General features: G+C 46.6%; 1 protein-coding gene across 3 annotated transcripts in view; it reads right to left on the reverse strand.

Moving 5' to 3' along the window:
- The window catches only part of NXN (nucleoredoxin), a 148,927-nt gene extending 129,555 nt beyond the window's left edge, over nt 1-19,372 (reverse strand). Inside the window, exon 1 of one of the 3 annotated variants that reach the window (XM_059669233.1) lies at nt 19,352-19,372. In XM_059669233.1, coding sequence (XP_059525216.1) covers nt 19,352-19,357 — 6 coding nt within the window. In that variant the 5' untranslated portion in view covers nt 19,358-19,372. Of the gene's footprint in view, nt 1-18,356; nt 18,844-19,351 lie in introns of those variants that run through there. The other 2 variants (XM_059669232.1, XM_059669230.1) reach the window with 2 other exon arrangements.
- Nucleotides 19,373-25,771: the final 6,399 nt, after the last annotated feature.

Genomic DNA, 25,771 nt, shown 5'->3' on the forward strand with positions numbered 1-25,771 from the left:
ACCTTGCAAACAGAACGGCCTCAGCCTTCACGCACGAAGTCGCACCTCCAAGTCAGCATCACCGAAAATGCATTTTCTGGCCATCTGCCAAAGGGACCTTTGTTTTCCTTCTGAAAGGTAAACATGTTCCCGCTGAGCGCGGGCTGCTCTGTCACCCATCAGGTTGCAAACATGCATCATCTTTCTCCGTCCCACACTGACTCTCTTCAGCTGGATCAAATGAACTTTCTCCTTCTCAACTTTCCCCTCCATTCCCACATGGTTATTTATATCCAGATATCTTCCTTCCTTAATCCACTGGACTATCCTCTCCCTCATTTTAAAAGGTCACTTGCAAGTTATTCTTTCCGGAAAGCTTTCTTGAAATAGGTGGCTGTGAGCTGACTCTCCCCCCGTGTTCTTTTGCTCAGTAAGACATGATTATGAGCAAGGTTACTTCCTCATCTTCTGAAAACACCACTAAACTGCTAACTAGATCAAAACAGGGCGGGGGAGCTGGCCGGGTGGCTCAGTGGAACATCGTCCTGTACACTGACTGAAGGGTTGTGGGTTCAATTCCCAGCAGAGCACATGGCTGGGTTTCAGTTTGACTCCCGGTCGGGGCAGGTGTAGGAGGCAGCTGATTGATGTTCCTCTCTCTCTCTCTCTCTCTCTCTCTCTCTCTCTCTCTCTCTCTCTCTCACTCACACACACACACACACACACACACACACACACACACACCCCTATCAACAAACATTTCCTCAGGTGAGAATTAAAACAAAAGTGGGAGGGGGACCCTATACTAAAGCAAGCCTTCAAAAACTTCATGAACACTCTTTCAGGCAAAAGCACAATTATTTTCTTCATATAAATTTATGTTTTCATTGCAAAAGCGATTATATTCGGAACATTTGCAAATCAAAGACCCACCACCATAGACACCACTGCCCTACCATAACAATTAGCAATCTGGGGTATTTATTTCCATCTTTCTTCTTATACAATGGTTTAAACAGTGTTGCAATCATGGTATCTGTATAATTTGGGATCTTGCTTTTTTGAACACAATACTGAAGCATATAGTTCTATGTTCCAGCAAAGGTCATAAACTCCATTTGTAATAGCTGTTCAACTTGACCCTGAGCACTGTAACTTACCTAACCATTCCATGCTGAACATTTAGAGCATGTCCAGTGTCTTCCTAATATATACAGCTTCAAGAATAATTTCAGGGTAAGATGAGGCAAGCATCGTTACAGTTTTGTTCTGACCCATAGGATATACATTTACTCTGCATACATGACTAATTATTCAGAAAATATTCTTACTTCTAAACTGACACTAATTCCCTTTCCATTCTTACATCAAGTCCCCATTTAAGGTTCACTTGGATCTTTGCAGTTTGCCTTCCAAAGTTTCTATTGTCTATTTATTTATTTAATAAGTCCATTTGATTCCCATAGCACCCCTTTGATTTTTCATAAGTAACTGCCTATGTGAGTCTACATCGAATGAATTCTAAGTTTTCTCAGCTGCCTCATACAGGAAAGAAGGAGTGTTCAGGGAGAAGGGGACGGGCTGTGTGTGAAACTGGGTAAGGTGACTTTTGATGTAATATCTGTACGTACATTCCTCTCAAAAAAATAGATGCATCCCGAAGATGCTTCAGGGAACTTTTCTAAGTGGAAGAAATCACATTTTGAACACCTCTTAGAAGCTCACAAACTAAAACAAACAAGCCTAATAAAATGGAGATCCTTCCTTAACGAAAATAATGGCCATAGTCCCTTACTTTATCTATCTCATAACTTTGGATTTGGGGGTAAAGGATTTTCTATAAATGCACACACTTTAGTAAATAAAAACCTATACTGAACTAAATACAAGTCGCCTACTACTGGTCACAACAAAAGGCACGGCATTATCCAAGTGCCTGGCGTGGGGAAGTCTTTTGTCCCCGGATAAATCCACACGCTCTTGGAAGGGAGGACTGACAGCCTCAGAGAACAAACCTCTGAATTTACCCCAATGGCAGGGCACAGCAGTGCGGAGGTCACACACATGGTCTCCTCGGTGCTTTGTGTCTGTCCGAAAGGGGGCCCCTCTCGGAGGACAGGGAAAACCGCTCTCCCGGGGAGCCATACTCAGTGAGCGTGTCAGGCTAAGCCATTTTCCTTCTAGCCATCAACAGCAGTGTTTTGGGGGACTGGCTCCTCGCTTCCGTGTTGGGTTCATTACCAAGGCAGGCCTGATACAAAGTAACCGCAGGGCTATGCAAAGGCATGTCTAGTCTTCACCCACCTGAGACAGAAGAAGAGCACCTGTCACAGGCAGCCAAGAATACGAGCAAGCTCTATTAAAAAATATATGTGGGGGGAGGAGGAGGAAACGTGTGTGTGTGTGTGTGTGTGTGTGTGTGTCTGGGCCTCACACACTCACATGCGTGTATATGTACAAAATACCTGTGTAGAGACAAGAAACTGATCATGTAGCTGCCTCAGGGAGGCAGGTACGGTCAGCAAAGAGTGAGACATTCTTCTCCCTGCATGCCTTTCGTTTTAATTGAATTTTTTTAAACATATGGAGGCACTATCCTTTCAGGAAGTAAAAATTTTTTAAAAATTAATTTCAAATGCTAAATCTATCTGTGTAAAAAATACTTAAGCGTAGACAGTTATATGCCCAGTATATGCCTATTCTTTTGTTTTTCTGGAAGACTATACACGACACTATGAAGAGTGGTTATCTTTGGAAAGAGGATTATTTTTACAGCGAAAAAATGAAATGCTGGCTTCCTCTTGCAAATGGAAAAAAGTTACTAAGTGGAAAAATAGTGTTTAAGTATACGCTGCGAAAAGGAATATAAATGGTTTTTTTAATATAAACAGCAGTAGAGCCATAATTCGTGCTGTCTACGCACACAAACCAATCCCGCTCTCCCCGGGAAAGCGTACCACGTTTTGTTCCAGGGATCTGGATTCGCCTGGTAACTGCCACCTCTGTGGCTGTAGCAACTGAAGAACAGACGCAGATGATCTCAGAAAAAACGTTGTGAACTGAGACTTCACAGGAAAGCAGCGCTTCGGAACTCGAGTGTTCCACCAGTCCCTGCAAATTAATACTTTCCACAAATCCAAATGAAAGACAATATGCTCAAGTGGTATTAAGTGGTATTTTACTCTTAAGCACATTTGTAAAAGCTTAAAACAATGCACCCGAGAGTTGAAGCCAGCGACCTTCTGCAAATTCAGAGAAGTGACTTCCCCCGGGAAAGTGTTTGGAGGCATTCAATGCCAATTTATCTTTATGCCTAACATGTGAAATGTCAGGATTCTCAGGCACCAAACTGTAAAGCATGTAACATATTCATGTGTCATCTTAAATGGGCAAATGCACTTGGGTAAGAAAACAAATCCATTTTTAAATAGGGTAAATTGTTCACAATAAATGGACTATTTGTCCTAAAAAGCCAAATATTAAGAAAAACAGCCCTATGAGCACAAGGACACCAGGTTGCTTTGTCGCTAGCTACTGTCTCTTGCTAATTCTGAAACAAAATGCCACACTTAATTAGCAGCCAGATCCGCACCCTGCGTGGGGCTGATGGGGAGAATGGCATTAAGGAAAAGGCTCCCTCAGGCTCTATTAGTGCCCTAATGAGCCGGTGGGGGAAGGGCGGCGCTGGAAGGGGGGCAGGCAGCCACTATTGCCACACGGCCTTCAGCAAGTACCAACGGGGTGATCTCAACTGCACACTAATTGTCAGGGGTGTCTGGCCACAGCTATTCCTACTGGGTACTCCGCAGGAAACCAATGTAGCAACAATCCACACATGCACAGCTGAGCTAGCAGCTCTTCCCCTAAGGTATGAATTACATCCACGGGGGAGAAAATATGCCCATAATATCACCTAACTGTTGTCAGTGATTTCATCACCAGCAACCAACAGATGGGAGGAGTATCGATTTTCAAGAGGGCAAAAAGGGGGGAGATTGTGCAAACTCCAGATTGGTGAAGGTAATACCAAGCCTTAAATAAGACCCCACAGCTTATTACAGTTATTAATTTAGAAGCAAGCATGGGTTCACCAAACATGGGTCATTTCAAACCATCGTTCTTTGAAAGGGAAAAAGCCCGGATCTAAGTTACAGCAAGCTATCTGTCAAGGTCTACAATAAACACATTAACTAACTAGATGGAGAGATAGGGGCTGAATAACAATACAATTAGGCAGGTTTAGAAGTGACTGGAATTGAAGTTGGTTGAAAACTAACTAACAGGCCACGATTAGCCTGGAGGACGTCTCTCTGGTAGTGTATCCAGGGGTCTCCATGCCCAGACTGAGTCAAGGTCTTGAAGGGATCACGTAATTCAAAGCTCAGAAGGGGCTATGATCACTGTGGGTGACCACACTGGCATACAGAAAGACTTCAACAGACTGCAAAAACTGGCCAAGTCCACGTAAATAAACGGATTCTTAACGATGGCAGGCATAAAATCCGGACTGCTCTCGTTTGTTCAGGTATAAGGTTGGGGCGGGGCGTGAGGGGTGGGAGGGGAAGACTCTGGAGTTTTGGTTGACAACGAAGTCAGTAAGTCACTGCAGTGTGATTCACTTGTGAGAGGAGCGAATACAATCTCAGGCTGAGTCTAGAATCTAGAACGAAGGAGGTGATAAGCTTACCCTCCGTGCTCAGGTGTGGGGACTACTCTTCCCAGACAAACTTGGAGAGGGTCCAGACACAAACGGCCAGGATGGCGAGGAAACCTGAACCCACACCAAGAGAAATGGTCAAAGGACCCAGGGAATCGCATTTGGCAGAGAGAACTGTCTCCATTCTTTGAAGGCTGGTCCGTCCCGGGGGAGAGAATGGCGGGTGTCAGAAAGGCCTCCCAGGAGATGGTAGGGTGTAGTCACAGGAATGCCTCAGCAGAGGCCGGGTGACCGCTTGGGGCCCGCTGTCACGGGGTGAGCGTGGATGACCCTCTCGGACGCCTGCAGTTCTGCTTGCCCGGCATTCTTGCCCCCTCCCTCTGGCAACACACCCTCCTTTTCCTTAGTGAGCCATCCACCCTACCTGGTGCTCAGTCCACCTGGTTCATGAGCCCACCTGGCTACACAGGTGTGGCTGGGAGTCAGGTTTAGCTGCCAATCGGAGTATTACACTCTCTGGCTGTACTGACAAGCTCTGGGAGGGGACGGTGACCAAGCTGGCCTCCTCCTGTGGGGGTCCTGAGACAACTCTCTCTGCCAAATGAGATTCCCTTGGTCCTGACGTCGTCACTGCTAGGACCAGCCTGCCAGAGGGCGGGCCCACAGAGACAAGGGGAGCGCAGAGATGGAGAAGGGCCAGCGGTCCTGAGGACAGCATTTGAGCTCCCCGCGCCTATAAGCAGTGGTTCTCAACCTTCTGGCCCTTTAAATACAGTTCCTCATGTTGTGACCCAACCATAAAATTATTTTCGTTGCTACTTCATAACTGTCATGTTGCTACTGTTATGAATCGTCATGTAAATATCTGATATGCAGGATGGTCTTCGGCGACCCCTGTGAAAGGGTCGTTCGACCGCCAAAGGGGCCGCGCCCCACAGGTTGAGAACCGCTGCAAGGGGACCTACACCAGGACCTCTCAGGAGGCTGGGACACTTTCAAACTACAGACCTAGATCGAGGGGGAAATAAGGGTAAGAAAAGGCTGGAAATGTGGCAAGGACGTAGATCAGTGTGGCAAGAAGGGAACAATAAATAATAAAGTCTTTTTTCACCTAAACTACCGGTTAAAACTATAGAGACACAGCTACCAAATGCAACGTGTAGACCTTATCTGGATTTAAACAAACCAACCTAAAAACACTATGAGAGGACTGGGGGCATCTGAATGCTGACTGGACATTTGCTGATACTAAGGAACGACTGAAGCTTTTAGGCAGGATAGGATATTGTGGTTGTGAGTTTTTTAAGAGTTACTTAGTGAAATGTTTGTTAAGGAAACAGATACGCCCTCTGGGAGTGGCTACAATGTCACTCAGTGAGGGGTAGGTAGGGGGTGCCCATGAGCCCATGATCACCCTGTCTGGGTGCTGGGTACGAAAGGGCTCACTGCACTATGTTCCCTACCTGTGTGATATTTGAAGTGTCCCATAATAAAAATCCATTCAGTATCAATGAATGCCCAGTTAATCAAAGAGCTGGCCTGGAATTCTACCCACCTTCAAAGACATAGGTAAGTCCTCAAAGCAACACCCGACAAGTAGTCACTGCAGTCCTGGTAAAAAACTGAAGGGAAACCAGATTCTGAGAGGGGCCACTAGATGCAAAGAACCAGGTGCTTGGGGGGGGGGGGGGGGGAGGTTAAAAGAAAGAAAAAAGCTGAAAATTCTTTCCTCCTGTAACATGAATAACCATAAAATATGGAATGAAACTCAAGAGCCGGGGTAAACATTTAAATGGCACTTACAATGCTCCAGGCACTGTTCTAAACACTTTTCAAATGTTAACTCATTTAACTCTTAACGTTCCTGATACTATGGTCTCCATTTCATTGACCGGGAACTAGTGACACACCTGTTAGGTAACCTGCACCAAAGTCACATGATTCAAGCCCTAGGCCGTTTGGCTCAGTGGATAGTGTTGGCCCACAGGCCGCAGACTGAAGGGTCCCGGGTTCGATTCCAGGCAAGGGCACCTACCTCGGTTGCAGACTAGATCTCTAGACCTCGTGTGGGAAGCAACCAATCCATGTGTCTCTCTCACATCGATGTTTCTCTCTCTCTCTCTGTCTCTCCCCTTCCTTTCCACTCTCTCTAAACATCAAGGGAAAAAGTATCCTCAGGTGAGGATTAACAAAAAGAAAGAAAGAGATTCAAACCCAGGAAGCCGGGCCCAGCATCCATGCTCAGATTGTCAGCATTCACCTATAATAACGGACTAATTCTGAAGGTCTGTGGATGTAAATGCTCTCAGTTGCAGTCACACACGTGCCCGAAGCTGAAAAATGCTGCCCTCACACCCGCAATCACTGCCATTCAGAGCTCGGAGGGTAGCATGGCGATTTTCCCTTATTGCACGTTGTTCTGCCCAATCTTTGTATTTCACATCAAACCCCGAAAAATGAGTAACAGATGAGGCAGCTGCGCTGTGAGCCACCACGATCAAAAGCAAACTGTCTTGACCTGATCTCATTTAAAGTGGGGGGGAAAGGCAACGTCTTCTGATTTTAAACAGACTAAATCCATTCAGATTTTTATCCCAGGGATATTGACCAAAAAAGACAAATAAAAAACTGCAAACCCGATTCATCTGGATAAAATTCTCCTAGAAAAACAAAGAGGGAAACCCTACCCCTCGAAGAGCAAAACTCACCACACCCTGTTGTATGACTATCCAGGGGTGATCCAAGATAAGGCATTATTAACTGTAGAAATGGTGCTTGAATTTACCTGTAATTGGTGTCTCCACTGAAATAATCCAAGTGGGGGGGGGGGGAGTGGGGGTGATGTGTGACAGGAAGGAAGGCTGAACCTGAGGCTTACATTGCTTTTGGAAAAGGATTTTTATGAAGAGTAGGTCATACAGACAGACATTGTATATCTGGCTCCAAGAGTTATGTCCAGCAAGCAGCAGAAAATTTATGTTTGTTTTTAATCACATATGCCACAGAACAAAAGTTTCCATTACAGGGTTTCACTCCAAAATAGCAGCACTCAAGCAACTTTCAATTACTCCACTTCTTACTTGTCATAAAGCAGAAAGCACATGTTTGAAATTTCACTGGAAGTTAGAACAGCAGTTTCTGAAAACCCCATAAAAGGGAGGACGGATTTAGTCCTCGGCTCTCGGCAGGGTACCTGAAGTTCAATGCTGTCTCTGAACAAAAGCACTAACGCAGCCCTCAGGCTTTGCATAGGATGAAGGGGAGCTGGGGCACTTCACTGGCTGATCTATAAAAAAAAAAAGCCAAATCATTAAAAGGCCCTTAAAAACCACCCCCACCCCCAAAGGCGGCAACGGAAAAGCAGCTCTGGCTCCCCTTGCCATCCAAGCAACAGCAAATGCTTTAAGCAGCTACACTACCTCTCGCTTATTTCAGAGCCCATGCATATCTCCAGTGAATCCACACCCGAAGCCCTTTGTTAAAAAGAGAACGTTGGGCTCCCTCCTCTTCCAGGGAGATCCTTTGATGTGAACACTTTTTCCGACACGATTTCATGAACAGAAAGGACTGAGATGAATTTAAGGGAGTTCCGCTGAGACCTTTCCTCCAACTCGGTGACCCCGATCTAATAATCGGTTCTCTTTGCTTCGATTCTCCAGCTCAAACATACTTTGAAAAATTAAAACGCTTAATAGCTACTGAAGCCTAGGTGCGGAAGACGTAATATGCACGCAGTTGGAGTTCCTTGGAGGAAAGAGGTTACAGAAACACCAACTATGTCTGAACTAAAAGAGCATGGAATGACAGGTCTGCAGAGAGGAGGCTATTTTAATGGCCTAAGCTTTTTGACATTTCAAAAATAGAGTGGAGTCTTTTCCTATTTTTAAGCGCAGAATTACAGGGCAATGGAGTTTCGCATCCATTTGCTCATTTAAGTGCTCTTTAAAGCACTCATTCGGAAACAAAAATGGGAACGCCCACATGCTGTAGATATTTACAATTAGACCATTCGATTAAGGCCCAACTATAATAGTGAATTTTTAAATCAAGCTAAGTAACATTCCAACGCACAGGACGTGGAAACGACCGTGCATGCAAGTTACCGACCCCAAAGTCACACACTGCTCTCTGTGACCCAGTTCTCAGCACCTACCCACTGCCCATCTCCCCCTCCCCTTGGCTCAGGGAGCTCACTGTCTAATGAAAAAACAAAACAACATAAAGCACAAAAGGCTCATTGCTAGCATATGTATGCACACGATCCCAGAGGAAACAGAGGCAGGAAAGCTTCTTAGAGCAGGGAAACCAGAACTGAGTTTGGAAGCTCCCAAAAGAAGAGAGAGAACATCGCACAGGGCGGAGATGCGGGAGAAGAACAGACCGGAGCATGCTCTGGAGCAGCGGTCGCCATCCGGTGGTCCGTGAGGTCCGATAGGTTGGCGACCGCTGCTCTGGAGTTTGGACCTGACCCCAGAGATTATGGACTACTGAAGAATTCTTAAGCAGGAGGATAACACGATCAAAGTAGTCTTTTGGGGCTTACCATTCCCTTCTGGCAACAGTCTAGAGCAGTGCTGATCAAGGTGGGTGTGCAGTCCCGTGCTTGTCCAGGAGTTGTTTGTTACTGGCCCAAGGCAACAGGCAAGTCCAGGAACTGAGAATGAGCATTTAAAATGTCTACAGCAGCTTGACATTCCAGCAACATCCCAGCTTGTGATCAATGGGCTCATCTTACTGAACAGGACAGAGGCCAGCCTGTGTGTTGTCAACTCAGTGGGCAGCTGCAGGGGATTGAAGCTGTATAGGAAGCATGCGTGGTAAGGCCAGGTGTATTGGTGTGTGACTGGCTGGAAATTAACAAACCGAAATAAAACTGATAATTGACTACAGACAGTGTGAGAGGCTAGTCTAGAGAATCACTGCAGAGGTCAGCACCGGAAGGAAGCAAGGAGCTCCAGAAGGCTGCTAGTACACAGTGGTCTGAATGAAACCTGAACTCAAGCAGTGATGATAGGGTGACGAGTAAGGGTCAAAGTTGAGAGCAATTAAGGTGACCAAATCAACAAGACTCAGTGCCCTTTGGATGTGAGGGGTGCCAGAGAATCAAGGAGGTCTCCTGAGACTCAAGAATTCTTATTTACGCCCAACTGGTGTGGCTCAGTGGATGAGTGTCAATCTATGAACCAGGAGGTCATGGTTCAAGATTCCGGGTCAGGCCACATGCCTGGGTTGCGGGCTCAATCCCCAGTAGGGGGCATGCAGGAGGCAGCCAATCAATGATTCTCTCTCATCATTGATGTTTCTATCTCCCTCTCCCTTCCTCTCTGAAATCAATTAAAAAATATATTTTAAAAATAATTCTTATTTACTTTTAAAATAATGGCAAGATGTAAAGCAACAGTATGCAAGAGCTTCATGAAAGTCAGATCAGCAAAAAGATTCTGAATTCATTGCCATTTTATTTTTTCTTCTTGTCTGATCGCTGTGGCTAGGACTTCCAGTACTGTGGTGAAAGCTGACAACCCTGTATTGCTCCTGTTCTTAGGGGAAATGGTTTCGGTTTTGCCCATTGAGTACGATGTTGCCTGTAGGTTTGTCATATATGGCCTTCATTATGTTGAGGTATGATCCTTCTATTCCCACTTTGCTGAGAGTTTTTATCAAAGATGGGTGTTGGATTTTGTCAAATGCTTTTCTGCATCTATTGATATGATCAAGTGATTTTTGTCTTTCAATCTGTTTATGTGATGTATCACATTTATTGATTTGCAAATATTGTACTTGCCTTGTGTCCCTGGAATAAAGCCCACTTGGTCATGGTGTATGATCTTTTTAATATATTGCTGGATTCGATTTGCTAATATTTTGTTGAGGATTTTAGCATCTATGTTCATCAGGGATATTGGCCTGTAATTCTCTTTCTTTGTAGTGTCTTTATGTGGTTTTGGAATTAGGAGAATGCTGGCCTTGTGAAAAGAGTTTGGAAGTGTTCCTTCATCTTGGATTGTTTGGAATAGTGTGAGGAGGATAGGTGTTGGTTCTTTGAACCTAGGAGGGGTTGAGATAATTGGACAGATAAATGCAAAAAAAAAAAAATTGAAACTAGACCAACAACTTACACTATACACAAGAATAAACTCAAAATGGATAAAAGACTTAAATGTAAGTTGTGGAACCATAAAAATCCTAGAAGAAAACATGGGCAAAAGAATATCAGACATCTCATGTAGGAAATTTTCACTGATACAACACCTAGGGCAAGAGGAACAAAGGAAAAAAATAAACAAATGGGACTACATCAAAATAAAAAGCTTCTGCACAGCAAAAGAAACCAGCATCAATATGAAAAGGGAACCCAACATATGGGAGAACATAGTTGCCGATGATACATCTGATGAGGGTTAATTTCCAAATATGCATATAAAGTACTCATACAACTCAACAAAAAGACAAACAGTCCAATTAAAAAATGGGCAGAGGGCCTGAATAGACACTTCTCCAAAGAGGGCATACAAATGGCCGAGATATATGAAAAAATGCTCAAGTCATTAATCATCAGAGAAATGCAAATTAAGATGACAATGCAGTGCCACCTCACACCAGCCAGAATGGCTACCATCAACAATCAACAGACAATAAGTGCTGGCGAGGATGTGGAGAAAAAGGAACCCTAGCACATTGCTGGTGGGAATGCAGACTGGCGCAACCACTATGGAAAATAGTGTGGCGTTTCCTCAAAAACTTAAAAATGGAACTGCCATTTGACCCAGTGATCCCACTTCTAGGATCCTATATAATAAAAGGGTAATATACAAATTGTTCCCTCAACCAGGAGTTCCACTGGAGTTCGACCAGGGGGTGGCCAGCCAGCCAACCACCCTTGACCGCCCCCGCCCTCCGCTCTGCCCCCAATCGGGCCCCACACCCTGATTGGGGGGCAGGGCGAGCCGGGCAGCCTCCCACCTTCCCTTATCCCCAGCCAGCCTGGCCCCATCGGCCCTGATCACAGTGGGCTGGCCAGACCCCACCTGTGCACAAATTGGTGCACTGTGAGCCTCTAGTTATATCATAAGAAGCCTGAAACACCAATCAGAAAGAAAATATGCACCCCTATGTTCATAGCAGCATTACTTACAATAGCTAAGATCTGGAAGTAGCCCAAGTGCCCACCAGCAGATGAGTGGATAAAAAAAGCTGTGGTACATTTACACGATGGAACACTGTGCAGCCCTTTGAGACAATATGGAGAGACCTGGAGGTTGTTATGCTAAGTGAAATTAGCCAGTCAGAGAAAGACAAATATCACATGATCTCACTTATATGTGGAATCTAATGAACAAAAGAAACTGACAAACAAAATAGATCCAGAGACATGCAAAGGACTGAGGATTCTCAGAGGGAAGGGCGGGGAGAGGGGTGTTGGGAAGAGAGTAACGGAAGAACTTACATGCATGTATGCAAAGCCCATGGTCACAGCCAATAGTGTGGTAAAGGTGGGGGAGGTGGTAGGAGTGGGGTGGAGGGGGTCAATGGGTGGAAAAGGGGGTCATTTGTCATACTCTCAATAATAAAGATAAATTTAAAAAAATAATAAATTCATTGCCATTTTCTTTCAGTGCCTTTGGGTAAGCATAACGACAGATTAACGAACTACAGAAAACTGGCACCCTGGTGGTTAACTGCTCGCTGGGAATTCGGAACGTGAAGAAATAAACACATCCTATGCCAAGCCTATGCTTACCATGCAGTCAGGAGCTGGTCTAGTTCAGGGTGGGGCTAGCGGGAGCACCAAGCCCTATCAGACAAGAAGACCCCTCCCACCGAGGGACTCGGTCACCCCCCACCCCTGCTGTGAACGATAAAAAGCCTTCTTTCTCAGACTTGTGCTGATATGAAACCAAGAACCCCCTCAAAAGGAAGAGTGAGAAAAAGAAGGTAAGAAAGAAGAAAAGAAAAACTAGAGTAGAATAAAATCAATGACCCTAACCTCAAAACCCACTGCTTTTCTCTGTGCTCTGGTTCACATTCCAACCCATATCAAGACAAATTAATTAGCGAGAGCCGTGGACAGCTCTTCAGTGGGGCCTTCACAGCCAACTGGAAGGCAAGGATTAAACCTGCGAAGGCTGCAAGTCTGAGCAAAGCTATCCGACAGCGTTCCGGAGCTGGGAAGGGAGGCAGTCCCGTGCTAGGGGGTGAGGTTTGTACTGCTCCAGGACCCAGCACGGTCCATGTGTCCCCACATGAAAGAGCAGCAAGCTGCAACTTCCATGCTGCCCAGATGGAAGCGCCATCAGTAGAAGACACGCTTAAGAGCTTTGGCACCCCACAGACGCAGCACCAAGTGCATGACGAATCTCTCTCAAGAAGATGCCTCACCTTCTTAAAGCTGCTGCCCTTATCACGCCTCGGCTTCACTGACCTGCTGCCTCTGTGTCGATGGCAAACAGAGGCGTGGAGCTCAGTCATTAGCAGTGCTATCAGTACTTTAAGGAACAGTACTTTTTAAAAATATATATATATTTTATTGATTTTTTACAGAGAGGAAGGGGAAGGGATAGAGAGAAACATCAATGAGAGAGAAACATCGATCAGCTGCCTCCTGCACACCTCCTACTGGGGATGTGCCCACAACTAAGGTACATGCCCTTGACCGGAATCGAACCTGGGACCTTTCAGTCTGCAGGGCGACGCTCTATCCACGGAGCCAAACTGGCTAGGGCCTTTTTTTTTTTTTTTTTTTTTTTTTAATAATTCATTTGCTTTTGTTTCCTTCTTCCAGGTCTTTCTACTCAATTATAATCTTTTCGAGGGCAAATCTTTCAACTGCTTAGCTGTATGCCCTTGTATACTTATAAAAGTCATTTGTTTGAAAAGTTAAAAAAAATACACCTCATCACAGTTTTGCCATTCTATGGTGTGATAGATTCCAAAGGCTCAAGCTGTGACATGCATTACTAAATCCCATGGCAATGTATTAAACAAATAACAGCTAGCATTAATGGGGCACACACTGTGTGCCAGGCATGTGTATGTGATCTCGTGTCGTCTTTACAACAATCCTGCAAGGCAGGTGCCATTACCATCTCCACAGACATGTAGGGTAACCTGCACAGGGAGCAGAGCTACTAAATGGCAGAGCCAGGATCTGAACCCAGGCCCGCCCGTCTTTCTAGGCACTATGCTAGACAGCTTCATTGTGCAGAGAAGAGAAATGAGATTAGAACATGCATTACAGATAATGGAACGAGGAAAAGGCCTCTTAAGGAAAATTGCCCTTATTACTTTAACTGGACTGTTGTCTTTATCAGTCAGAGCCACACAGTCAAGAGAGGGAACCTCTCGGGGCTGGTGCGGGCTTCTTATGCAGAAGGCAAAAATCCCCAATTTCCAAAGTTGTGCCTTTTTGCCATCTCTTACCATCTTGATCAAAAGTGGCCTGTGAGTGTTGCAGAAATCGTCCTCTTAGTGCAGCGGTTCTCAACCTGTGGGTCGCGACCCCTTTGGCGGTCAAACGACCCTTTCACAGGGGTCGCCTAAGACCATCCTGCATATCAGATATTTACATTACGATTCATAACAGTAGCAAAATTACAGTTATGAAGTAGCAACGAAAATAATTTTATGGTTGGGTCACAACATGAGAAATTGTATTTAAAGGGCCAGAAGGTTGAGAACCACTGTCTTAGTGGCTAGGGCAGCCGTGGGCAAATTACGGCCCGGATCCGGCCCGTTTGAAATGAATAAAACTAAAAAAAAAAAAAAAAAGACCGTACCCTTTTATGTAATGATGTTTACTTTGAATTTATATTAGTTCACACAAACACTCCATCCATGCTTTTGTTCCGGCCCTCCGGTCCAGTTTAAGAACCCATTGTGGCCCTCGAGTCAAAAAGTTTGCCCACCCCTGGGCTAGGGTATTTGAATTTAAGGGAGAGAGAGTTGGGTTGGTACCAAATCTTGCCCCATCCAAAGGGATTCAGGTGAGTTCTAGGCCACGCCTCTGATTTAGTCGGAACCAAATGAACCACGCAGAGCAAGCTGCCCACAGCGGGTAGCAAGAAGGTGCCACTTATCCTAGCTACAGCGGGTAGACCAGGGGTGCTGGACCAGACTCCCCTGACTCCGCCACGTTCCTGCCCCCCCACTCTCTTCCCCTTTGTCAGGCAGGACATTCCAGGACAAGCCAGACCCCTGCAAACCTGTGCTCTTTGATGTCAGCACACCCACACTGACCAAATGTTTCCCATCAGGCATCCAGCCCAGGCCAAGCTGAGTCCTGTGGCTTTAAAACCAGAACCAGTGCGCTCCTCTGTGATGCGGAAGTAGATCCTGTAGATCAACTCTCCAGTTCTGACAACTAAATAACTTCTAATGGGATAGACCAAAAATCCCCAAAGTCCAAATCTTCACCACTTTCCAACTATTTCTCACATCCTCGCTCTCCAGAAATCGGAAAAATGTCTGCCAAGAAAACAAAAAACAAACCTACCTAAAACAAGTCTAACTGCCTTAACTTCAGGATTATGTTTCCTCACAAAACTGCTCTTATAAAGTCACTCAAAGTTCTATTATCATCTAATTACAATCCCTGTACTGCTATTTATATGTGTGTTCTTGGAAGCCAAAAAGTGAAGCTTCCATTACTTTTGCACCTACCACTAAAGCAAGTAGGAAAGATGACCTGCCGTCAAGAATTATTTTAAAAGATGCTGTAATTCTTTTATTTGCTGTTTTCTCACAGCTCCAATCAAGGGGTGAGGAGCTGGGCAAAATGCAGGCTTAACATATATGGTCATCCCCTGACTTTCTTACTACATAAAAGGGGAAATTAATAAAAGAAGAAAAAAAAAGAAATACCACACGGCATTTTCTTTCCCCACCATAATTTTTCAATTTTCTTTAGAGAAATGCCAGCCAATAACTAATTAGAACCATATCCTTTGTTATCCCAATGGGAAGTATATGAATGGTCTTAAAGAACAAACGATAATGAGAACTTTTTAAAAATTAGTAATCTGGAACTTTGGTTTATCTTCAATGTAAAACAAAATTCTTTTCTTTAAAGCCATTTTTGTAGTTGGTGAAACACGAACATGGTCCATCAACAAAAAGGTAAGTGCTGCCCTGGCCAGTTTGGTTCAGTGGATAGAGCCTGTGGACTGAAGGGTCCCAGGTTCAATTCTGGTCAAGGGCACATGCCAGGTTGCGGGCTCTGTCCCCAGTAGGAAGCGTGCAGGAGGCAGCCGATCAATGATTCTCTCTCATCATTGATGTTTCTATCTCTCTCTCCCTCTCTCTTCCTCTCTGAAATCAATAAAAATATAGTTTAACTTTAAAAAAAAGAAGGTGAGTGTTCATCCACCCAGCACCCTGAACTGGGGGTGCCCTGGACTTTTCATTGGTCTTATCATGGAATTGGCATCACAAGCACCCCAATTTCCAACAAGAAAGACAAGAACTCAAAATGACTGAAAAGGAGTTTGTACTACATCTCTGGTATCAAGAGGGAAAGTAACCCCTTTCAAAGTGAGTGCACAGCTCTCGTAATTTTCAAGAGTATGTTTTCCGTAAGAAACATAGCTGGAGTCCTTTTACCTGGTTGTATCACTTCAAATAAGAATGTTTCTGGCATAAGATCTTGAGTTACCTATTCATGAACATCCAAGAACAGAAACTACAGCCTCAAAACTGGACTTGTTTTAGAGAACTAAGTACACAGAAGAACACTGAGCAAAAAAATTAAATGTTTAAATACTTACGCACCATGGTTTGGGCACGTGCAGCATTCTGAACTATATTTTCAACTTGTGTCATCCAGGCTCTCATCCTGGTGGAACTAGCAGGTTTAGGGTAGGGCCTTAGACCACGTTTTTCCATGCAAAGGGATTGGACAGGGCATAGAGAAACAGGCATGGCCTATGTCATATCAAATATTCTTTTTCGAGAAAAAGCTCAATTTGCTCCGTAGTTTTACTATCCAACGAATTTATTTTCCCCACTGTGAAAATCACAGTGGGCATTAGGTCTGTCACATTTCACCATTACTGGATGTTTGCAAAAGCTAGAAGTCACCGGTGTTACTCAATAAGGATATTACTTTATACAGACTCTGGTCTATAATAGACACTTGTCATAAGGATGGAAATATTACTTGGTAAATCACTTTCTGAACATTATTCCTCCCCAAAAGGCCTATAAAAACCACCGCTAACGAAACAAAGGGCTCCACATTGTAAAGCAAAAATGGACTAACCACTCATACGAATGCACTACCAAACAGATAAATCACAGATGGGCAAAATCACCTAAAAAAAATGGTTAAAATGCCAGGTTTTGCCTCTGTGTGGTTAGTGAGCCCTTGTCTTTCCAGTGTTACATGTACAAGCTGCATTTGTTACACTGTATTTCATACTTTAAATCCCAAGTCTGTACCTGACACTGCTTCAGGACAGATGATTTACTGGAGACATGTGGGGTCACAGGATAAGCCTTCTGCTCTCACTAAATCTAAATCATGCTTCTCAACAAGAATCTCTACACATAAAAGAAACACATGGCATGCCATTACCATCCTCCCTAGAGGAGGCTAAAGGCCCCCAGAACAGCCTTCTCCTGTCCACTGACTGAGCTGCTCAGAAAGCGAAGGGGCTGAATTCACCCGCTGCACACGAACGAAGCAAGAGCACCCCAAAACTTTTCGTTTAGGTTCATGACAAAAGTTCCTGAATTCATTTGATTAAAACGGACACCTTCGTCCAACAGATAACACTCAAAAACCCAACCTAACTTCAGCAGCAAACTGGGAGGAAAGAGAAGTTGACAGCGAAGTATACATTTCCCCAAATCTTCCTTCCGCCGGGTCCATCTGCACCTATGGGATCAGTTCAGCATTTAACGCGAAGCATGCCAAGGCGACAGTGGCCTACCAGCCCAGCAACTAAGATCTGCAAGGCCGGGTCTGCTCCTGTGCCTGGGGGGCAGCCGGAGAGGATGGCTGGACAGCCAGACAAGGAAAAGCTCCTGGGTGGCCACTAGTTCAGGCCGGGGCGCAGAGCGAGTGAGAAAGGGAGAGGAGTGTGCTCCCTTCTCGCCCAAAGCCACGGCCAGCGGCCGCCTCCCCGGGGCGCAGGGCAGCCTGACCTCGCCTCTGGGTCCAGGGTCCCAGGGGGAGAGGTCCCAGAAAAGCACATTTCTCTGGAAAAGAAAGGAAACTTCCTGGTTTGGGCATTATGGGTAGGGGGCTGGCGCCCTCCCCCACCCACTACAGGTATCCGAGAGGGGTCGAGTGGCTGGGGGACGAGGAGGCCTTCCCTGCAACTCTGCCCGGTAGGGGACAGGGAGTCAGGACCCCCCAGCGCAGCCACCCCGTACGGGAGGCTCCCAACTCGTGCGGACGGGGCTCTCGACTCCTCAGGACGCAAGCCGGGTTTGGGGGGCCCGCGGGTGTCAAACTTCCCCCTCGGGCGCGGCCTGGCATAGGCACCCAGGAGTTGCCGCAGGAAGACCCAAGCCGGTGGGGTCCCGGGATGGGGGGCGGCACAGCCAGAGGAAGATGAGGCTGGGGGACAGGAGGGGAAGTGCGTGCAAAGATGGAGGAAGGGACCGAGGGACGGACAGCGGGTGGGCTGGCGGGTGGGGGGCGGCGAGGGCCTGGCTCCCGGGAACGCGCGGGGTGTGCACCCAGGCCGGGGGCGCCGCCGCGGCCCGCGCCGCTCACCTTCCTGTGCTTCTCCTTGTAGGGCAGCGCCAGCCACGGCATGTCTCGCACGAAGTCCTGCCACTGCCGCTGGTCCTGGTCCGAGGACACGAAGACGATCTCCAGGCGGCGCCGGGAGTCCGGCTCCGCGGCCGCCCCGGCCCCCGGCCCCGCTCCGGCTCCCGCCCCCGGCCCGGCCGCCGCGTCCCCCCGCAGGCGGCTGTAGAAAGCGGCCAGGCTGGCGCTGAGCTGCGCGCAGGGGGCGCTCAGGCTGCAGCCGAAGTAGAGCCCGAGCAGCGAGATGCCGCGGGCGCCCAGGGAGTGCACGTCCACCTCCTCGCCGCCGCCCGTCACCAGCTTCTCGCCCAGCAGCTCCTCCAGGAAGCCCGACATCCTGGCCCACCGCAGCCCCGGCCCCGGGCGCGCAGGCAGCGGCCACCCGCTCCCTCGGTCCGCGCGGCGGGCGGAGGCGGCGGCAGCAACGGCGGCCGGAGGAGAGCCCAGCCCACACCGGAGGGACCGGCCCACACGAGGGGAGCCCCGCCCACACGAGGAGCCCCGCCCCTCCGGCCCGCTCACGCCACGCCCCCTCCGGCCCGCCCTCGCCACGCCCCCTCCGCGGTCCACCCTGGCTGCCCCGTGCGCCCCAGCGCTGTCCGCGGCCGCTGGGCACGGGGCGCCGCCTCGCCCGAGGGCCTGGGAAACAGCCCCGGCAACGCGCCACTCCGACGGGAATGCCGGGGCCTCAGTGCAGAAAGAAGGGTCCGCTGAGCCCGCCCTTCCATGGCTGCTGGACTTCGCCCTACCCTTCCCTTCGTTCCCTCTCCCCTCCCAAATCCTCAGTTCTCTCCCGACGTCTCCAAAGATTCCCACGACCCCCCCCCCCCCCCGCCACCCAAGGTCTCTACCCTTTCTTATTCCTCCCTCTCCTCTCTCTCTCTCTACACAAAGCATAACCCTTCGGCCACTTCGTACCCCGCTGACCTCTCCCGTGGAAGGCGAATAGGACTTACCACCTTCATGACAACAAGTATTTTCTCGGGCTAGGTCTTGCGCGGCACATATTTTTCTGTGCGTATGTTTTCTATTCTCTACGAGGATTGCTGTATTTCTCGTGTCGTTGCTGATCTGGTGCTAGGCACACGTGGTGAATCCATGATATTTGTGTGTTGATCGCAGGTCATGCTGTGGGATTTGAGCCCACAGCCTGCAGCGGCCGTTCGCCACCAGCGAGTGGCTGTCCTTCTCTCCACCAATGTATGTAACCGATGCTGCATACGTTTAAATCAACGCTGGCTGCTCTTCTGAATGGTCCCGTCTGTTGATACTTGAGAAAAAATTCTAGGGATTTTTTTTCCAGTTGGCAAGATGCTACCCTGTGCTTAGAGAGAGCATGGATTAAACAGGTGGCCTGTGGCAAGTCTTCCGGCCACACACACGCACATGAAAAATTTAATGTGTTCCACGCCCACCCGCCACCTATGATCTTCAATATGTGTCAGCCCAGAAACCAACAACAAGGTGAAAAGAAAAAGACAAACAACACACACACACACACACACACACACACACACACACACACACACAACCCACTCTCTTCTCAACGCCTCCCACCAGCCTTTCTGAAGTTATTTATTGGATATCTACCGCCATCTAACGGAAAGAGTGAAAAAAGAAAATGAGATCTACAGAGCCCAATGCTATTTGAAAATCGATACTTGACAGCCAAGCCGAAATTTTATTTTATAGCAGCTTCACACCCACACAGACACACATGCAAATCCCAGCATGCTTTACAGAGTTCATTTAAACCCCAGATTATAACCACAAGCTTTTGGCACAAATTTTCATGCCTAAGGTTCTCAATTTTTCTAGGATAGAACCAGGAATTTCACTGGTTTTCAGCTCAGTGAAATGCTACCACATAAACCTGTGCAGGAAGTGGAGGTGAAAACCAAGAGTGAACTGGCAATCTCTAAAAAATTATGTTCATTTTCTTAGTATCTATTTAATATTGCTGCTCGCTTCACAAATAGGATATTTAAATTGAGGACTGTCTTTAAGCAAGGAAGAACCCTATCACAAAGGCAAATTCTGGGTTAATTTTTAGAGTGTCATGCCAAAATTCTGTGCCATTGCAGGGACAGTATTATTATAAAACACAGAAAGCATCACTTTTTGGGGAAAACATGTTAAAGCACCTGGCCAGCATGGCTCAGTGGTTGAGCTTTGACCTATGAACCAGAGGTCATGGTTCAATTCCCGGCCAGGGCACATGCCTGGGTTGGAGGCTGGATCCCCAGTGTGGGGCATACAGCCAGTCAGTGATTCTCTATCAACACTGATGTTTCTATATATCTATCCCTCTCCCTTCCTCTCCGAAATCAATAAAAATATCCTATATAATAAAAGCCTAATATGCAAATTGTTTGCCTGGGAGTTTGAGCACTTGCTATGACGTGTGCAGCATGGAACATGGAGGGGCTGCAGCCTCCAGGACCACAGGGGCTGGTCGGGCTCCCTATGGGTTTTCTCAGGAGCCGGTCTGCAAGGCCGGCCGGGAGAGAGCGTGCTGCCCACCCGGCTTCCATGCTGTGCCACTGGGCGGCCCAGAGGCCCACGCTGCACCCTAGCCCGCGGCGTCCGGCCACGCTCACCGCATCTCCGTGTGGGGACTTGGGCCGTGACTCAGGCGGAGGGGGGTGCACGGGGGACCCGGGGCCCAGGTGCTGCCCAGACCCCCTGAGGTCAGCTGGGACCTGCCCTTCCATGCCAGATGCTCACCCTTCAATCTCTGGCCAGGCCTAGGGACCACACCCATGCATGAATTTCGTGCACCGGGCCTCTAGTGTATATATATAAGAAAACATGTTAAAGCTATTAAAACAGGCATTCAATTATTTGATATCTTTTAAAATTCTATAAATAGATTCATGCTTTATCTTCTCACCCAAATCATATTTGAAATCCCTGTGGGTGGGTTATATCAGGCACCCCTGAAAGCATGTGAGACAGATAGATCCTCTCCTCTAACATTTTCAAATGAACTGAAGAAACACGAAATGACTCTAAGCTTTTATATCCTACGGAAGCCAAAGGACAATTTGGTGTGGAGGTAGGTGAAGAGGGAACTTGGGGGATTGCAAATTTGGGAAAATAGTGAAGTCATTATTAAAGTACTTAACTTTGGTAAACCAGGAGCAAGCCTGATATAAAGAGGCGGTTTGTTCGGCATTTTACTTTTTATTATTTTACAGGAAAGCACTTTCCACTGGAGTGTGTCCAAGCCAGCATCTGGCACCTGGGAAAGTGAGAGTTTGAGCAAGCTGCACATGAAATATAAATAAAATTTAGAGAATTGTTGGTGCAGCAGGCCTTGGTTAGAAGCCAAATATCACAGCTGCCTTTGAAAGGGGCGTGGAAAGAGGGGATTTGCCATGGAAATGATTCCAAAATCATAATTCTAGTGGGTGTTTGTTACAAGAGGCCCAAGGAGACTCATTGGGCTTCCTGTAAAGAATAGCCAACATCCTTTGGCTTACCGAAAGCACTCTCTCTGCTTATGTAGGTCACGAGACACACTTAAAAAGAATGTCCTGCCCAGCCGGTGTGGCTTAGTGGTTGAGCATCGACCTATGAACCAGGAGGTCATGGTTCCATTCCCAGTCGGTGGGCCGGGTTGTGGACTTGATCCCAGTGGGGGGGGGGGTTGCAGGGGGCAGCTGATCAATGATTCTCTCTCATCATTGATGTTTCTATTTCTCTCTTCCTCTCTGAAATAAATAAATTATATGTATATCTCCATCCATCCTTACTGGTATTTAGTTAGTAGTTACATAAATTGACTGGCTATTCTGAAAATTATTATTGTTTTAAAATAATTATTAGGGAGCTATAACATGCCTGATATTGTACAGAACATACACAATTACAACATTTTCCTATTGGGAAATGGCATTCTAAGGTACATGATGTCATACAAAACATGCACAGAAAAAAATATACATATTTGTCATCTTTAAGATTCATAAATCACATTCCTTGGTCTTCAGGTGTAGTAGTATTTGTGCACGAAGATGTATGTGTGCAGATATTTATTGATACACTGGTGAAATTCGAAAAACACAGGGAAGAGTCTAATTGTGAATCAAAGAGGATGATTCAGTTATGGCACTTTCATCATTAGGGATATAATCTGGCCATTGAAAAGAATTAAGGAGATTTCTCTGTACACTTATTAGTCTCCATTCTCCAGAATATATATATATATGATAAGGAATTGCCTAGATTAGGTTGTTGTAATTTCCCATTGACCTTAATCACAGGGCATGGTAACTAAGAGACCTCCATACTTCAGACATGCTCTCTTCTCCCTCCACTGTAGACTAGTATCCAATGTCCCCTTGGTAGTCAGGATCAATCACCCCACCCAGCATAGTAACTCCCTTCTTTGCCTGTCAATTCAGAGATATGAGGAGCCCAAAGTGACTGGGTCTTAACTTCCAGTGCAATGGAGCCATTGTTGTGGCTCCTGGTGGAAGCATTTTCCCCTTTGGAATTAAGATGTCTAGACCAGCAAAACATAAGTTTGTAGGAACAAGAAGCAAAATTTTGCTAGTGGGAACCTGAGGAAGAGGCAGTGAGTGATGACACCCCTTGATTCCTGGACTCGTCACATGCACTGACGTGGACTTTCTCTGTGATGCAGCACAAGAGAAAGGAAGGTGCAGAATAGGAGGACATACTAGGCAACCGCTTGTACATTTTTGAGTGGAGAAAAATACATATGCAAACATAATGTTTATATATGCATGACATTTATCTGGGAAAACATGTAAGAAATAGTCACAGATTGCTTGGGGAAGGGAGTTAAAGGAAATAGATGTGAGAAAAATATGGAAGCTCTAATTCCAATCCAAGAAAAAAAGTACTTTTTGAGAAATTTCACATAGGACTTACTCAAAAGATCACATAAGTGGAGAAGAAAGATTTAAAGGACAGCAGGACATCTCAAAATGAACGAGAAAAAATTGTCTTACACACAAAAATTCAAATTCTGTTATCACAAAACTGCTAGCACAAAATGAACATTGTTATAATAGAAAAGCTTCCCAAATCCCATAGTTCAAAAAACGAATTGACAAAATTTGAATCAAAATTGATTCAAACAAAAAATTGTGTTCCATTTAATTGAGAGTTCCCTGTAAAAGATTTTACCTGTAGATGAATGCCATTTTACAGTTTTGACATCTGTTTTGTCTTTCCCTTTTTAAAAGGCTGGTCTTTTGCAGCAGATCCACTGATACGGGAAATTGCTTGATAGAGAGGTGAGTGAAGCAAAACATAGAGGTGAGACTTGAGAAGGATCGAGATGAAGGCAGGGAAAGAAGGGTGCTGCCCTCGTAGGGTACAGCAGAAGTAGGGTGCTTATGTTTCTGACACCAACCTGATCTGTAATTTTGGGAAGTAACCATTATTGTTCACTTTATTGTTCATCTTGTCTCCCAGAAAAGCAGAAGGAGTCTAGTTCTTGAAACCTCCTAACTCTTTTCTGAGTCAGAAGTGCAAGGAGCTAGAAAAACAAAATGCATATTTCTATTTGCCTCCAATACTTCTCAGATCAAATCTCAGGATCAGAACTTGTCACCCACGGGCTCCTGTTGCAGATGTAGCCAACGTGTCTGATTCGTCAACCAAGTCTGAAGTCGGTCCTAGCAATCCACCAGACTGCCAGACTGTTTGCCAAACCTCCAATAGCGCTGGTAAGCAAAGCCAGAGCAACAGCACAGGAGACAGCCGGCAGATCTGGATGGCTGGGTACGGGCGAGTGAGTAAAACTCCCAAACAATGATGCTGAGGGAGAAATCTGCTCCAGACGCTGGAGACCACCCACCAGAATCTGGCCGGAGGCTCAGGCTCTGTCACTGGGAACAGTACAGGATACTTCTGCTCTCATCGTGGCTATCACAGGTCAAAGGCAAAAAGGATGAAGAAATAATAATAAATATCTTCTAAGAATTTACACTTGACTGAGGACAGGACACAAGTCAAAGAAATGACACGAAGTCAAGAAGTCCAAACTCATCTCCCAAACACGAAAGAGCACAGGTTATTAAGAATGATTCTGAGCGCCCTGGCTGGTTTGGCTCAGTGGATAGACAGCAGGACATCTCAAAATGACAGCAGGACAGCCTGTGGACTGAAAGGTCCCAGGTTCGATTTCAGTCAAGGTCACATGCTCGGGTTGTGGGCTCGATCCCCAGTAGGGGGCGTACAGGAGGCAGTCAGTTGATGATTCTCTCTCATCATTGATGTTTCTTTCTCTCTCTCTCTCTCTCTCTCTCTCTCTCTCTCTCTCTCTCCCTCCCTCTCCCTCTCTCTTCCTTCCTCTCTGAAATCAGTATATATATATAATTTTTTTTAAAAGAATGATTCTGAGCCATCACTTCTAGATCCAAAAGAGATAACTGGGAATGGAAATGTTTGACTAAGAACTAAACTTGGACTGAAACATATGTGTCTTTCTGGGCACACATTATAAAAGCAACACGCTGAGTTTAGATTCTATCCTGGCACGGAGGAGAAGTCTGAGCAGGGACATAATCACGTTTCTGTGCCGAGAGATTGCTCTGTGGGTGGTTTGGAGAAGAGCAAGGTAGGGGGCATGAAGACCAACTGATTCTATTAAATGAAAAACGATTAGAGCCCAGATATGGCAGTGGCAATGAGTATACAAAGGAAGAGGGCAGGGGGTTGAAAGATATTTAGAAGGCATGTAAGGGATGCAGTAAGCAAGGCATCGAAGTCTAAAAGAGCATGGACTATCCCAGATGGGAAACTCGGGAAGAGTGGGCTTGAGGAGGAAAATAAGATCTAATTTCGGTCCACCCACGCTTGGGAATCCCAGAACAGCTCTGCCTGCGGGAGCACAGTAAGAGCCACACTCCTTCGGGAGCCCTCTCAGATCTACTCTCCTGACCTGGGGGCGGTGGCAGGGGGGGGGCTGCAGGGTGACGTGGAGATCTGACTTTTTTTCTAACTGATCCCCTGATGTGTTCAGGCTGTTCCTTGCTTTCTGAGGCTTCCTACTGGGGCATGAGCCCTCAGTCCTTCTGCTCCCAATTCACAGCCCAGAGGGTTCCCTGCTACCCCTCATACTGGTGCTGCCTCCTGAGACCTCAGCGAGCCCACCTTATACCAAAGGGCCTTCTCTTGGGTGGAGATGGGAGTTTCCCCCTAAAACCCAGGTTGGCTTCAGCCTGCTGAGTCCCGGTCCTACTCTCAATCCTACAAACTCGTCTTGTCCACATGAGGCAGCAATGCCCGAGCAGCGCACTCCATGCCAGGTTCTCATCCTGCTGCCTGGCCAGGGGCCTGCCTGCCAGTGTTCCCTGCAGACGAACGTCTCTCTCGAGTGGCAGGTGGCTCAGTGTGGC

The sequence above is a fragment of the Myotis daubentonii genome, chromosome 16 (assembly GCF_963259705.1).
Source record: "Myotis daubentonii chromosome 16, mMyoDau2.1, whole genome shotgun sequence".
In the NCBI taxonomy this organism is placed as follows: domain Eukaryota; kingdom Metazoa; phylum Chordata; class Mammalia; order Chiroptera; family Vespertilionidae; genus Myotis; species Myotis daubentonii.